The sequence below is a fragment of the Centruroides sculpturatus genome, unplaced genomic scaffold (assembly GCF_000671375.1).
Source record: "Centruroides sculpturatus isolate CEXI.00-Female unplaced genomic scaffold, Cexi_2.0 scaffold710, whole genome shotgun sequence".
In the NCBI taxonomy this organism is placed as follows: Eukaryota; Metazoa; Arthropoda; class Arachnida; order Scorpiones; family Buthidae; genus Centruroides; species Centruroides sculpturatus.
Window position 1 is genome coordinate 211,641 of NW_019385086.1, and position 17,135 is coordinate 228,775.

The following is a 17,135-nucleotide window of genomic DNA, read 5'->3' on the forward strand; positions in this document are numbered from 1 at the left end:
ATAATAATAATTTAGTTGTACATAAAAAAGTGCTTGAGGAATGAAATAATTTAAAAATTTCCTTGATCAATTCTATACTGTAAGGTTATTATAGTTTTGCTGTAATGAGCGTTTTAGCAGAAACAAACTTCTTACGAAAAAAAATTGTATTGCATATTCCAATGAGATTAACTACATTACTTAAAACGTTAGAAATCTCAGAAAAGTTAAATATTCTATGCATTACAAAGCGTTAATTTGTGAGCATTGACTTCTAAGAATGCCGCATTGTTCCGTCGTGTAATTTAACCTCCGTCCACGTATTTTTAAAAATGTTTATGAATTTGTTCTAATTGTTTTTATAATATTATTTGTAGTTAAATACAGATTATTGTTTACTAAAATTTTAAATGCTATATTCACTTGTTTAAACGGTAAATAATAACTGATCTGATAGCCACTGTATTTATAGCTTAACAAAGGATTTCCAGGTATCTTGCAGTTTTAAAAGCAAAGCTGTGCATATTTTACCTGCGAATTGATAATTTCAATTGTTTAAGGACTTTTTTTTATAAATAGTCAAAGATAATAATTTGAAATGAAAACCATTCGTCATACGAAAGTCGTTATACGACTTCACAATGTGTGAATTCTTCAATTTGTACTTTATACATTCACATTTTTTTTCTTGGGATAATTTTTATTTTATTGTTTGAAACAATTTGTTTATGTATTAGAACTAAAAACGGCCTCACTTTGTATCCTGCCGAAATGTTTATTGTAAACTTTTTAAATAAACGTAGTTCTTTGATAAAGGTGCTTCCTGTTTATTCGATAGTCTCGGTTAAAAAATGGCAAAAGAATATAATAATTTATTAGTCATTCTGTTTTCATTTGTCTACAAAATTTGCTTCCTGCACGCGCGTGTAGAAGTGTCATCTGGTGTTCGCTACACACTACTGTAAATGCGTTTACTCCGGACAAGCACATTTGTTTCAACCGGTTTGTCCACTCCTCTTATAAGCGCATTCACGCCTACCGATGCTGATGTAGGGCGTAACCTAAGCCGTAAACAACTTCAATTTGTGTTTATATGTACAGTACAGAGGTACAACGTTAAATAAAGACGAAATTTATTAAATGATCCATTCTTTAAAGGTAAGATTTCAGCTGGTTACAAAAATTCTTTTATTATGAAGTTCTATTATGTAGATTGTAAACAGACAATGTATAAAAACGTTTCCATTTTGTAGTGGAAACTTTTTTCTACATAAATAAGGTTATCATACATTGAAATATTGAAAGAACTGGGAAGGTAATATAGTAACATTCAGCCCGATTGTAAACTCTCTCACGCGTTAGGTTTAATTTAGTTATTAGTGACTTAGGTTTAAGTACGATTTGTTATCCATTCATTTGCATACTTTTAATATTTTGGTTAATTAAATGTTTTAGTTTATTACATAAATATGGCCTGGTTAATGCTAGATATTCACACTTCTTCCTATTCAAGTTACTTGCTTTCCTCGTACTCACAAGTTAGTGATAACGCGTGTTAATCCGCATTTAAGAAAACTGATTAACTGGTGTCAACATCCTGACGTGGATCTGAATTTTACAATTTGGATCTCTTTTAAACGCCCCCAAGGCCATCCCAGAGACCAGATCTCTCGATCTGCGCCGATTAAGTGCTACATTCAGCTCTGTCTGACTTTTGTACCCCCGGTTAATCTCACACATATATGTATTGTATTGTGTGAGAACGAGTCGAAACTAAAATTTAATTAAAATTAATTAATGGCGAAAACGCTATTGTCAAGTCGGACCAAAGATCAAGATGGTTATGTAAGAGAGAGGAGGGAAAAAAACTGCAGTAGTCAAAACAAACGGATCAGATACAACTCTGACACGAGCGTACGATAATAGGGGTTCAGAGTTAAAAATTCGGAAAAGGGGAAAGATTTGACGGTTAAAAAACATCACGTGCGACCATAAAAATTTTAAAATGACAGAAAATAGAAACAACGGTCGTTATTATGAGCGCACGGCTTATAGTTCTATCAACAATCTCCGATCAGAATCGACGAAAAGGAGTCGGATTGACACATGGAAACGGACCTTTCTCGTGACCCAATCGAGTCTCGGGGTTCACCTAAAGACAAATGAGAAACCCATGGGAAAGAGAGGAACGTGACTTGAGCCAATCAAAAATATTGATGGAAAACAAACTATATAAACCGAAAATTTAAGGTCGAAACGGCCGTCTCCTGAAAAAAGGGTCGTCAGTCGCGGAAAAGTTGTGTTGTGCTCAGTGACTCATCGGCCACCTCGGACGCCGAACACCTTCGCCTATCATCTGAGCCGCAACGAACGAACCCTTCCCATTTCAGCCATTACGAAATCAAAAAATTTGTTTTTTTAAATAGAACTAGTGCAAAAAATTCTTTAAAAGTATATAGAAAGCATGTGTTCCACTGCGTTAATGGTATACCTGACGGTGTAAAATCTGTAATGGATGCAAAAATGTAAGCAAAACAATTATCTGATTTCTAAACATTTCTTTAAAATTTTGATAAACTAATTAAAAAGAAATTGCTAAATTTCCTAATGGTAGCTGTATTATTTGTTAAATAAATAAATGTCTCTTCAATCCGAAAAAAAATTCTTCGGATTGAATCTAAATCTTTCCTCTTAAAAATGCATCTTAAAAAGCTCTTAAAAAGCAATCTTTCAGATGCTTTTTAATGAAGAACATACTCCAAATACCTTAAAATTAAAAAGGAATATAAGACTGTATAAGTGTGAAGAAACACGTGGAAATCCTTAGGATATTGGGAAATGTGTTTTTTGGCTTTGTAAACATTATCTACTCGCGTTGTTTTATGTCAATTCAATAACTGAATTTTATTTTGTAGCACTGAAGAGGGGCTAGAAATTGAACTTGCCCGAAATGCATCTGTAGGAAAATAATAAAGGAGTTTTATAACCTGAACAGCTCGTGGCCTCTTTGTGCTCTCTGGGCGGTAAGGGGCCTAAAACGACAAATAAAAAAAAAAAAACTGAAGAGCTGTGAGACAATCTACCGAAGGATTTCATTTTTTCGGATTGAAGAGACATTTACTTATTCAAAAAAATTTTTATTAAATTTTAAAATTTATTTTCTATACTTTTAATACTTCATTAATTTATAGCGTATAGAATGTTATGAATTTCCCATGTTTAATTACAAACACCTTTGAGTTCCGAGTAATATTTTGATCAATACGAAATATTTTTAAATGTAAGCAGAAGTGAAAACATTAAATAGTTTAATTTACTTTAATTTATTCGGTAAATTGAAAAACGACTTGAATACAATTTCCTTAAAATCTTATGATTAATTAAAATTAACCAGAGACGTTTAATTAGGTATAAAAAAAGGAGGAAAAGACCACTTTTAAACAACCACTTTAACAATAAAGCAATATAAAATTATTACTGAGTTGTTTGACTACTTTTATAAGACGAAAACGTACTTGAAAATTCTCTGTGTACAGACGTACAACGTTAAATAAAGAGGAAATTTATTTAACGATTTATTCTTTAAAGGTACGATTTCAGCCGGTTACAAATATTCTTTTAGGTAGTTCTATTCTGTAGATTGTAAGAAGACAATGTAGAAGAACGTTTCCATTCTGTAGTGTCTACTACTTAGAGAACTTGCTGCTTAACGAAGACACACGTAGAGTTTCCGGCGTAAGTAAATATAAGGTATGTATTTAATATTTTTTCGTACTTTTCTAACGTTTACTCTTTTAACAATGCTTACCAGTGAATAAATCATTGATTATTGATAGTTGGTGCCTGAAATTCGGCATTGCTCTTCGGCTTTGTTTCATGTGTTTAACACCCAAACACGGAGTACTGTACTTTATGCTCGGCAATCAACGTTTTCTCGACGAGGATACAAACAGAAAACAAAGAAACGTTTCAACTTTGAAAGTAAAATTCTATAATTTAATTACATTTAAAAATGAAATATTTTTCTATAATATTTTAATATAGTTATTTAATAAAAAATATTCAATTTTATATAAATAGTAATAAAAATCTCATTTATATAACATATTTTTAAATTATTAATACTTTTAAAATAAATAATTTAAAAGAAAAGGAAGAGATTGAAAATTTAACGCATTGCTATTGCGTGCAGAAAACATTTTCCATTTCAAGGTGAAATCTCAGTTGCATACAAATACTATTATATAATTGTTAAATATGAGAAAAAAAACATTTTTTTTTCATTGTAATAAACTTGACTAAATCTATTTAAATGTAACTTACTGTATTTAAAAAGAAATTTAATATTCTGCTGTTAATTTAGAAAACTTTACATGTATAAATGTACCTAATAAAAGAACTTCCTACATGTATAAAATTACCTAATAAAAGAGGAAAAACATACAGTTTTTCCTCTTTTATTAAGTAATTTTATACATGTAGATACGGTGATGTGACCTTGATATGAAGTATCATTAATTCTTTCAGAAATTACTGAATAGAGTACTACAAAGCTGTACGAATAAATTTTATTATGGAAAGACTTTAACTAAACACAAAATAATATTGCTGGTACAATTACAGCTCTGAATGAGACGGTAGGAACCTTGTCAGAGCTGTATATCGTACACATAGGAGCAAAAAAGTCAGTGAAACCATACCTCTACATGTGACTATTCCCGATATACAAGCTCTCGAGCAGCGTCTCTAAGACTATCTCGATTAAATATTTAGCCCATGCAACACTGCAGGCTTTGAGGTAACCAATAGCCTGTTTGTGGAGTACTTTATGACATCGAAGCAGGCGAATATACAAGTAGGATTCCTTTGACTTTTTTCCACGCACAGAGGAAACTCTGTTTATAGAGGGTGGAAAACTCCTCATTCAGAGTTTATATCTTATCTAAGAGAAGGGTGAAACGTAAACAGTGTAGTTGTTTGTTGTTGAATAGTGTTCTTTGTCACGTGTTACTACTTATTTATTTATTTAATTAAATTTTATATTTATTNACTGCCTACATGTATAAAATTACCTAATAAAAGAGGAAAAACATACAGTTTTTCCTCTTTTATTAAGTAATTTTATACATGTAGATACGGTGATGTGACCTTGATATGAAGTATCATTAATTCTTTCAGAAATTACTGAATAGAGTACTACAAAGCTGTACGAATAAATTTTATTATGGAAAGACTTTAACTAAACACAAAATAATATTGCTGGTACAGTACAGAGGTACAACGTTAAATAAAGAGGAAATTTATTTAACGATTTATTCTTTAAAGGTACGATTTCAGCCGGTTACAAATATTCTTTTAGGTAGTTCTATTCTGTAGATTGTAAGAAGACAATGTAGAAGAACGTTTCCATTCTGTAGTGTCTACTACTTAGAGAACTTGCTGCTTAACGAAGACACACGTAGAGTTTCCGGCGTAAGTAAATATAAGGTATGTATTTAATATTTTTTCGTACTTTTCTAACGTTTACTCTTTTAACAATGCTTACCAGTGAATAAATCATTGATTATTGATAGTTGGTGCCTGAAATTCGGCATTGCTCTTCGGCTTTGTTTCATGTGTTTAACACCCAAACACGGAGTACTGTACTTTATGCTCGGCAATCAACGTTTTCTCGACGAGGATACAAACAGAAAACAAAGAAACGTTTCAACTTTGAAAGTAAAATTCTATAATTTAATTACATTTAAAAATGAAATATTTTTCTATAATATTTTAATATAGTTATTTAATAAAAAATATTCAATTTTATATAAATAGTAATAAAAATCTCATTTATATAACATATTTTTAAATTATTAATACTTTTAAAATAAATAATTTAAAAGAAAAGGAAGAGATTGAAAATTTAACGCATTGCTATTGCGTGCAGAAAACATTTTCCATTTCAAGGTGAAATCTCAGTTGCATACAAATACTATTATATAATTGTTAAATATGAGAAAAAAAACATTTTTTTTTCATTGTAATAAACTTGACTAAATCTATTTAAATGTAACTTACTGTATTTAAAAAGAAATTTAATATTCTGCTGTTAATTTAGAAAACTTTACATGTATAAATGTACCTAATAAAAGAACTTCCTACATGTATAAAATTACCTAATAAAAGAGGAAAAACATACAGTTTTTCCTCTTTTATTAAGTAATTTTATACATGTAGATACGGTGATGTGACCTTGATATGAAGTATCATTAATTCTTTCAGAAATTACTGAATAGAGTACTACAAAGCTGTACGAATAAATTTTATTATGGAAAGACTTTAACTAAACACAAAATAATATTGCTGGTACAATTACAGCTCTGAATGAGACGGTAGGAACCTTGTCAGAGCTGTATATCGTACACATAGGAGCAAAAAAGTCAGTGAAACCATACCTCTACATGTGACTATTCCCGATATACAAGCTCTCGAGCAGCGTCTCTAAGACTATCTCGATTAAATATTTAGCCCATGCAACACTGCAGGCTTTGAGGTAACCAATAGCCTGTTTGTGGAGTACTTTATGACATCGAAGCAGGCGAATATACAAGTAGGATTCCTTTGACTTTTTTCCACGCACAGAGGAAACTCTGTTTATAGAGGGTGGAAAACTCCTCATTCAGAGTTTATATCTTATCTAAGAGAAGGGTGAAACGTAAACAGTGTAGTTGTTTGTTGTTGAATAGTGTTCTTTGTCACGTGTTACTACTTATTTATTTATTTAATTAAATTTTATATTTATTTAATTACAGATATTAACTATTTTTTAAATATTTATTGAATATCAATTTAATTCTAAAAAAGTACCTAAAAAATTTAAAGTGCAGTGAGACGCATAAAAATATTAAGTGAGGCGCAATGCGACCGCGGGCCGCGGGTTAGACATCCCTGGCCTTGGGAATGGTTCGATCGTGGCCAATGGGCTGACCATGTGGAGTTTTCCGGGTTTTCTTCATGTTAGTAACAGCTAATTAGGGACCAGCTTCTGATAAAAGTCATCGCTTGATCCATCCCGCTCGGCAGTTCGCTCACGTGCCGCATAACCTTAACCAAATAAGCCGAACTAATTCTAACGAGCGATTATTTCTTGCAACATCGTCACTATGTTATCAATGGTTTTAAATTAATGGTGTTTTGCTTCTGTACATTATACTTTTCCTGTTAGCAATTGAGTCTTGTCGGTCATTTATCTAACTGCATTCAGGGGAACATTTTGAATCGTACTGACTTGACTTCTGCTAAAAATCAGTAGTTACACTTCCCCCTAAGCTTTCCAGTCACGCTCTCTACGTTCACCTATGTAACAGATTTTTTGCGATTTAGGATGGACAGGCAGACACAAAGACAGAGAACGACAGTCGCTATATATAAATCTACAGTTTATTTAAATTGCTACCCAATAATTTTTATATAAAGGCATATTTACAAAAACACGCTACACATGTAGTTTATACAATCTGTTGCCAAAATTTAAACACTTTTTTTAACCATATAATAGCAATTCTCATTGTTACATTGTTTTTTTATATTTAAACAAATCTTATATGAAATCTTTCAGACGTCAAGGTTAGCAACTTCGGTGACACGCTGGGCGGTCACAACCTGTCTAACACGAATCACTTTTCAAATATTAATAGTAGACCAGTGTTAAGTAGTAGTCGTCGACTGTCCTCTCTTCCGGGAGGAAGTGAATTACTACTTTTCGTCGAATTACTTCAACTTCTTTCTGCAGCAGTTTTTTTTTCTATCGAATCAGCGGTATAATGGCTTAATTCGAATAGAAAAATTACACAATACGAAGTTACCGTTTAGTATAAAATATGTTTTAAGTGGTTTTCCATAATGCTAAATTTAAATATTGGTTCCATTTTTTTTACGAAATTTGATTGGTTAGACGATTACCGTTTGATATTTGGCTGCGAAAAGTACAGTTCGTTAGAGTTAACATTTTCAATTGGTGTCTACTTGACCTATAAAATCTTCGTATCATCCGATAAATATGACAATGGTATGCTAAAATAATCATACACTTTTTATAGTTTTCGTTTTAAATGTTTGTTATATCATTGTATTTGATTTATATAAATACAAAAGTTATCTCACGTAAGGGTTTATCACACCGAATGATCAATCTACGCTTTTAAGAACTATTTATTTTTCTACTGTGTACAATTTAAAGAATTTTTAAAATGTGTTAGATTGGACACTCGGTGTGATAAACCTTTACCTAAATTAACCTTGGTAAATATAAATCAAATACTATAATAAAATATAATAGAAAGGTTAGAAGTACGAAATAATCTAATAATCTTTATTGTTGTTGTTGTTACTTTTTGCTCGACAATGCCGTGTTCATATGCTAGTTATATATATAGGCCTACTTTTACATTGAATTCTTTACTTTTAATTTAAAATAAACTTTTTAATTTAAACACTTTATTCTGATTTAGTTGTCTTTATTTTTAAATTAGCAATAAATCTGTAAGTTTAATTTAGTTCGTTACAGATTAATAATAATTTTCGTATATGTAAAAGTTAATTGTAGTCAATTAGCTTTTTAAAATCGTTTTTGAACGTTTCAGGATCCAGGTCAAATGTGAAGTCTTGAACATATTTCGACTGAAATATTATTAATGCATATCTGATTTCAGATAAAGAATAAAAATTGACAGTAACGTTTTAGACCAAAATCATTAATCATGAAGTGTGATAAAGAGAAATTTTACGCAGTTAATCGATATTTATCTTCGAGTTTTCGTCACCTCGGACGGCTGATTGGACGTCATCCATTGTATTTTGTGATAATTCCGTTTCTATTCACTACACTCGCAGCTTTCGGTTTACTTAGGCTGCAAGTTAATAACGATACGGAATATTTATTTCTTCCACCATACGGAAGAACGTTGAAAGCCAGATCAGATATTGAGAAGTTATTTCCGGAAAATGCTACAGACTTTGATTTTACACGAATGACAAGATATAAAGGATTAAACATTATTATAGCCACACGTAAAGATGAAGGAACAATGATGCGTGAATACGTATTTGATGAATTGCAAATGCTGAACGAAAAGATTCTTAATGCAAAAATAAAATGGAATGGACAAAATATAACGTATTCCGATGTTTGTATGAGATCGGAAGGAGAGTGTTACCAAAATAATATATTGTCTTTAAAGACGAAATTTAAAGATGTCAAAAAAAATAGGATGAAAATTAAGTAAGTATTATAATTTTTTATACCTTGTTATATTATTGTTTTAATATTTCAGTTTTATTATATATTTATGCAACACTATATGAATACTAGATGACTACCCCTGATTGCAATCGATGTTTGAGCCTATGATTTTGAAAGTGAGGCAAGTCAATTAGCGCATACGAAAACCTTAATTTGTTTCACCTAACACAGATAACAATTACAGGATATTATATTTACATCAAATAACATCACAAAAATATAAAACAAGTGTGTTATTGGTTACGAATATTTTTAAACCCATCGAAATAGTGTTGTACAGTACTTATGAATTTAAACAACTCTAAATAATATCAACTAATCCCGATAAAAATGCTAAAGTTAAATGTAAAGTCATCTGTTATGGAAATGAGTTTCAGAAATATATATTATAAATGCTAATAATGCGTAAAAACTTGGAAATGTTTAATTCCAATCCAGATATGAAAAATGATTTTTTTTTATCTTACTACCCGTCAACCTATAATAATTAAAATTTAATAGCACGAATGTCATTAATACGAAAATCTCTCTTAAAAATTTTGTGAATTTTCGACAAAAAACACACACACGTTATTAAGATTCGAATTGGTTGACCCTAGTCACACAGATATACACACTAACATCTATAGATATAAAAAAAACCCCAAAGAACCCCGAAATTGTTTGCTTATCTCGAGATTTTAAAACCCCCCGTCCATAAATGTAAAAAATCTTGGAAAATCATTTTCTGGCTCATCGCCATACTGATCCTCTATAATATATATAACAGTTAGAAATGTAATAAAAGCTCAATGAATCAAACGAATTCTATAACTTTTTTAGCATTATTTTAATAATAATGATCATTTAAAAAATGAGTCTGACATTTAAAATTATTCACATGCCGTGACGAGTTAATCGAAAATTAATTTTTAACAAATCCTTAAAGGAAAACCAACGACAGAAATGCACTGAATTTTATTAAGAATACATAAAAATGCGCAGATTCTATGGTACAGTAACACAGATGATCGATATGATTATCATGGAATAAAAGAATAATAATTTAAAATAAAAAAATAATAATAATTTGAAGTCACTCATTAGTGACACTAAAACACCATGTTATACAGTACAACAAACGTGTTGTTTCACAAATAAGTCGTGATAAATCTTTGTAGCTCTATGATCTTCCTCTGCATCAATAAAATTATTTACTATGTATTTGTAGAAAGTGTTAGGTATTAAATATAAATGTATTAAAGGCTAATTAAATTAAATGTAGAAAATGTATGTTACTGTATTTGCATAGATTAACAGATTCAATATCTCTATTTCTTTTTAACAGGTATCCGCTGGAGATGAATTCGTCGCATATTAACATGGATGCTATTGATTTAGGAGGGGTTTCAACTGACGAAAACTGTTTTATAACAGAGTTTAAAGCGGTTCGTTTACTCTATTTCGTCGACTACCATAATTCCAGCAAACAGGATTTTGCAAATAAATTGGAAGAAGAAATTTTTAAAATAGTTTCTCAAAATTCCTTCCATCATATCCGCGTATCATTACTGAATAGTGTTAGTATCGACAGCGAAATTGATAATATATTTGAAAATATTGTATGGCATATTATTATTGGTGGAACATCTATGATAACATTTGTAAGTGTAACGTGTCTGACGAAGGACTGGGTGACAAGTAAACCGCTTATTGGTATTTCCGGTTGTATTTCATCTACGTTTGCTGTAATAACTGCTTCTGGTCTGTTGCTCCTCTGCGGCATGAAATACACCGGAGGCAATACGATTATTCCGTTTATAGTTGTAGGTTAGTATATAAAATACAGTAGAACCTCCATTATCCGGACCTCCATTATCCGGATTTTCGGTTATCCGGATTGTTCAAAATAAACAAAAATTTTACGAATTTGCTGATTTGCACTTGGCGAATTACGATACTGTTTATGTACGTGATGGAGTGCATAACATTTTTTGTTTCAACAACGTCTCACCAGGCACAGTGGCCGTAAACTCTTAAATATATTTTACGTAGTAATAAAAATATAACTTGACATACGTATTTATAAATAATTTATATTCAAATTACATCATTTCTATGACCAAGGGCGGCGTAAGGCATGGACGACGTGGGCCACCGCCTATGCCTCGCGGTCCGAAGGGCCTCGCGCCTCGAAGGTTTATGCATTACTTAAAAGCCGCGAACGCGACGAAAAAATTTTACTCGTCATAAAACGATAAATAGTTTGTCAAATTTTTATTCATAAAAATGCAGTTTCAACTGCTTTTTATTTTATAAAATCCGTCTTCTTGCGCCACCAGAGGGCCTTTTAAACAATAGGTAGTCTGTTAGCGTTGGTCAGTAGTAGTCCAAATTCAATACGAACGTCTGTTTCTTGAAAATTTGATCACGATTTAAATACATTATTTACTTTTAATATTACTGATATGTCATCGAAAAGAAAACGTGTTGTATTATCATTAAAAGACAAATTAAAGTATTTGTTTCGATTATCCGGATTTTTCCTTATCCGGACTACCTTCATCCCCAATTAGTCCGGATAATCGAGGTTCTACTGTACTCTATAAAAACTTTTAATATATTGTTCAATATAAATCAAAATTCCCAATTGCTTGAATATATTCTACAGGTATCGGACTGGATGACTCATTTGTTCTGTTAGCTGCTTGGAGAAAAACCAACCCCAAAGATTCTGTTGAAAAGAGAATGAGTGAAACGTACTCCGAGGCTACCATATCGATTACCATAACGTCTTTGACTAACGTTGCGTGTTCGTTAATTGCGTTAACTACCCCATTTAGAATTCTGCATATAATTGGAAGTTACATGGCTTTAAGTATTTTCATAGATTACATCTATCAAGTTACATTCTTCGGCGGACTTCTTGCACTGGATGGTTATCGTGAAGCCAAGAAATTGCATGCAATACTCTTCGTTCGTGTTAATTTGAACGAAAGACCATCAGGTAAAATAATAAATAAGCATTGAGTTAATCATTAAATAATTAGTTAACTTTTATGTATTGAATGGCATTTTACATTTACGTTTACTGTTATAATTTTCTTTTACAATCCCGATTTATCCTAATTTTCTTGACCAGTTTATTCGAATGCGGGTTAAATAAATGTAGGAACATTACATAATTTTGTCAACACTTCTGTCAATGTTGGTGTTTTTGTTGTTGTATTATCTAGTGAAATTAAAGTTGTAAATATACTAAAGATCGTGTAAAGATTGTGATACCTCCATATCTAAAGTAATAGGCGTGTTTAAAAATTTAGTAAGTTTATGATGTTTAGTTTTTTTATAGTCGGGTAAAAGTAATTACTTCTGTAAGTCAAGTTGCTGAACTAGTTTTATTTCACACCGCAGCCTCAAATAGGTTCTCCCACATTATTGCAGCATGCTTCATTTTTTAATTTTACGGGAGACGAAAATGACAGCAGAAACAAGTTTTTCAAAACTAAAATTAATGAAAACTTATTTAAGAAGCAGCGTGTCACAACACCGTCTTAACGCTTGCTACTATATCCGAAGGTGGATCTACATAGGAACTACGAGTAATACGGCCTCCAAGTGTCAAGGGCCAGCAAAAATTGAATTATTATCATCAATTTTTATACTTTTTCATTAACAATGAGCATTTATCATACAGTAAAAATAGTTAATATTAATAATAATATAATGATGATAATTTATGGTATTTTTTGTATTAACAAAAAATGAACCCCCGTTCGACTTCAGTATGCCCTAGGTCCCGAAAAACGTAGATCCGTCCGACTATATCTATTGAAAAAAACAATAGCTTGTCAACTTGATCTGAAGAAAGTGATAAGCTCGGCGTTGCTCGAGGAAAAAGTAACGATAGCAAAGATTAAGATTATTAGATTACTAGCTGTTTCCGCGACTTCGCCCGCGGAGGTTTTGCAAGCAAACTCCATTTATGTTCAGTATTTTAACAACCATAATAATTGTTATATAGTACCTACCGTCGAGAATGATGACAATTGCTGAGAATCAAACTATTTTTAATTTGATCACTTTTCTGGAACGTTTACAATCGTTCTATAATCGAACCGATACGCAATAGCAAATTCGAATTTAAGAAGGTTCGAACATTTCGTTAAAAAATCGAAATATATAAAAATATTTATAACAATATCTGAAATGTTATTAATTTAATACACTTAAGTACTTAATGAAGACTAAGCGTTAAAAAAATCGCATGTAAAATAGTACAGTAGAAACTGTTCTTCCGGTTAACACTTAATGCTCTTCCTCTCCCCCCGCTGGGGAATTTCGAAAAATCCCTTCTTAGTGTGCGTTTTCATGACATACCCTAACTGCGTACCAAATTTAGTTTCTTTAGGTTCAGCGGTTTGCTGTGGGCGATAATGAATCAGTGAATCAGTCAGGACAAGCAATTTTAAATACAGATAAGCGATCTTATTCGTTTTCACTGGGTACAAGAATTAGGTACCACTCTTCCGAGACTAATTACAAAATTTTTAAATGGATCTAAAAATATGCTCGATTTCTCGGAAAACGCAAAATACTGCATCTAAAATAGTACAGTAGAAGCACAGTTCTTCAGGATGAATTTCCTCTTCCTCCCTTCGCTGGGGAATTGAGAAAAATCCCTTCTTAGTGTACAGTACTTTAACTGTGTACCAAATTTCAGCTTCCAACTCCTAACCGTTTGGGCTCTGCGCTTATTATTATTATCAACTCGTCTCGATTATATATATAGATTTATAAATGCATAAATTATTCATAATTAATAAATGATAAATATTATGTTAAACAGTCTAGCAACATTCATTTTAATCTTTAGTTTTGGTCTCGTTGTGATGCTATTACTCTACAGTTTACTTCTTTTTAAGTGATAAAAACATGATTTAGCGTATTTTTAAAAAGTATATCATGTGACATATTTCATAAGTTTTACAAATTATTCATAAATTGCAGTAGATCCAGATAGCATTTTACCGTAAGAAAGGAGTTTCATTTTACATAATCCCGTTACTTCAGCAGCTTCTCAGACTTCAATTTTTAATCTGAAATCAAAAACTGTTGTTTTGATGTAATGGGATTGTAACTAAATTTCACTTTGTAATTTCTACAAACGAAATTCTTAAGAAGTATTTAAGAACTAAGATACTAATTGAACTTTCAAAGTTATTTTTTCTTTATTGTTTTAATAGGTTTTCTGGGATTTATAAAGTATGGCTGTTATTCGAGTATAAATAACGAAAACAACGCAACAATGACTTGTTACAAAAACCATTTAGCAAAGATTCTAACGTTTCCAATTGTAAAAGCATCTATTATTGTTGTTTTTCTCTTGTATCTCGCTGGAGGAATCTATTTCACGAAATATATACAGTCCTCTACAGGAACCGACAGATCATTTAACGACAATTCCAATATACTAAACTTCTTTCGTAATGAAAATACATTCTATTCGCAATATCGCGATAGAATCCAGATAATTGTTACATCATCATTGGACTACTCCAATCCAAACATTCAGAATAATCTAGAGAAATTAACGACAGAACTGGAGAATTCTCCTCATATGGCCGGAAGTAATTTCACGGAATCGTGGCTGAGAATTTATCTGAAGTTCATTAAAAACCCACAGTTTTGGATTTCTCTCAGAGGATACAATTTGAGTCTACCCGAAGACTTCACCGATGCTTTACGCGAAGTATTTCTTAAATTCAAGTGGGCCAAACGTTTTAACAAGGACATTGTCTTCAGTGAAGATGGCACTAAAATATTAGCTTCCAGATTTTTTATTCAGACGAAACTGGTTGATAATTTGCAGAAAGACAATGAAGTTTTTATTAATCTCTGGAATGTAATAGATAAATATAATCTTCCGGTAAAGTGCTACAACTATCGATATATTTTCTTTGATTATATAATTAACGCAGTTCCTACAACAACTCAATCAATAGTCGTTAGTTCTTGCGTAGTGATTTTGATATTTATCATTTTGATACCAAATTTGTTTTGTGCATTTTGTATTGCGCTCACAATAGCTTGTATTGAAGTAATAACTATAGGATATATGTCCGTATGGGATGTTACATTCCATCCAATAGTGACAGTTTTTTTAATAGTGATCACCGGATTTTGTACGGATTACGCAGCTCATATATCGTACGCATACGCAAAGAGTAAAGGAAAGAATCCGAATGAAAAACTGCGAGATTGTTTGGATACTGTTGGTCACGCGATTGTGCAAGGTTGTCTTTCATCACTTTTGAGCGTTTCTATGTTAATATTCACTCCGTATGGATTTTTGAAAGATATGTATAAAATATTTATCGTATTTATTGTTTCTTCCATAATTCAAGGGTTGTGTATACTTCCAGTTATGCTCTCATTGTGGGACAGTTTATTGTTATTATTATGTAAAAGTGATGAAAGGCGTTCTAACGAAGAGTTTTCGGATCGTCCGAATACGAATGAAAAGTTGTTAAAATAAATAATAATTATTTAGTCGTACTTGAAAAAGTGCTTGAGGAATAAAATAATTTAGAAATTTCCTTAATCAATTCTATATTGTAAGGTTATTATGGTTTTGCTGTAATGAGCGTTTTAACAGAAACAAACTTCTTACGAAAATAAAAATGAATTGGTATATTCCAATGAGATCAACTACATTACTTAAAACGTTAGAAATCTCAGAAACGTTAAATATTCTATGCATTACAAAGCGTTAATTTGTGAGCATTGTTCCATCGTGTAATTTAACCTCCGTCTACGTATTTTAAAAAATGTTTATTAATTTGTTTTGATTGTTTTTATTTGTTCTTAAATACAGATTATTGTTTACTGAAATTTTAAATACTATATTCTGTTGCTTAAACGATAAATAATAACTGATCTGATGGCCACTGTATTTATAGATTAACAAAGAATTTCCTGATACCTTGCAGTTTTTTAAAAGAAAACCTGTGCATATTTTATCTGCGAATTAATAATTTAAAAGAAAAACCATTCGTATTAATTTAAGTTATATTAACCTTCTTTAAAACTGCACTCGGCTCAGAGTGTCACGTGGTTTATAACATCACGTCACAAGTATAAGTTCAGATATCTCGCGAAGGTCACGTTTAACGTCATACTCCTTTGGAATTTATTGGTCATTTACGGGGTGGAAACGGGTTAATATACATACAGTTTAACTTTATTATACAAAAGACAATTATGACTTTCTAACTTATAAATTTCGTACGAAACAAAATATTATATTTCATGACGTTTACTGTATATTATATAAAGCGTAATAGTTTTATACAGATTTGTTGCATATAAATGACCTACATTCTAAAATTATGAACCTATATTTCCTGTATTTGAATGTAGAGTAAAATCGAAACTACTTTTTTTGATTTATTTTATTAAAGTTTATTATGACTTCTAAATACGTTACAATATCAGCTACATGCTGTAATATTTATACAGTAAAAATCTTTTTCCGTACATGTGATATTACCTTTTGGGTGAACATTTTCACCACTTTAAATTACATCTAGCTCACAACCCCTCTTGTTCAGTATTTACAGGTTTTATTTACATTATATACATATTGAGGGATTTGTGATAACATNGTAGTAAAATATACTGCATAATAATTTTACTGAAGAAATACTTGCATCATTATATAACTATTCTTTCTTTTAATACATTTTTATGTATTAATAGAATAGATGAAAGCCGAGATTAGATACTGAAATGTTATGGTAGTAGGCCCACGTGAATTCAGTTAAGCATGTAAGCATTGCTATGACATTTTGTTTTAGATGTTGTTTGGTTCCTATACATCTGCAGACACAGG

The 17,135-nt window shown here is 31.1% G+C and overlaps 1 protein-coding gene across 2 annotated transcripts; it reads left to right on the forward strand.

The window, feature by feature from the left end:
* The first annotated feature begins 5,305 nt into the window (after positions 1-5,305).
* On the forward strand, positions 5,306-16,887 carry LOC111634462 (patched domain-containing protein 3-like). 2 transcript variants are annotated; one of them, XM_023379232.1, is made up of 6 exons: positions 5,306-5,466; positions 5,553-5,697; positions 8,673-9,241; positions 10,590-11,071; positions 11,913-12,248; positions 14,488-16,887. In XM_023379232.1, the coding sequence occupies exons 3-6, from the start codon at positions 8,721-8,723 to the stop codon at positions 15,777-15,779; spliced, it is 2,631 nt and encodes an 876-aa protein (XP_023235000.1). In that variant the 5' UTR covers positions 5,306-5,466; positions 5,553-5,697; positions 8,673-8,720; the 3' UTR covers positions 15,780-16,887. The 2 variants fall into 2 exon arrangements, with proteins under 2 accessions (XP_023235000.1, XP_023235001.1); XM_023379233.1 differs by having other exon boundaries at positions 5,462-5,697.
* Positions 16,888-17,135: the final 248 nt, after the last annotated feature.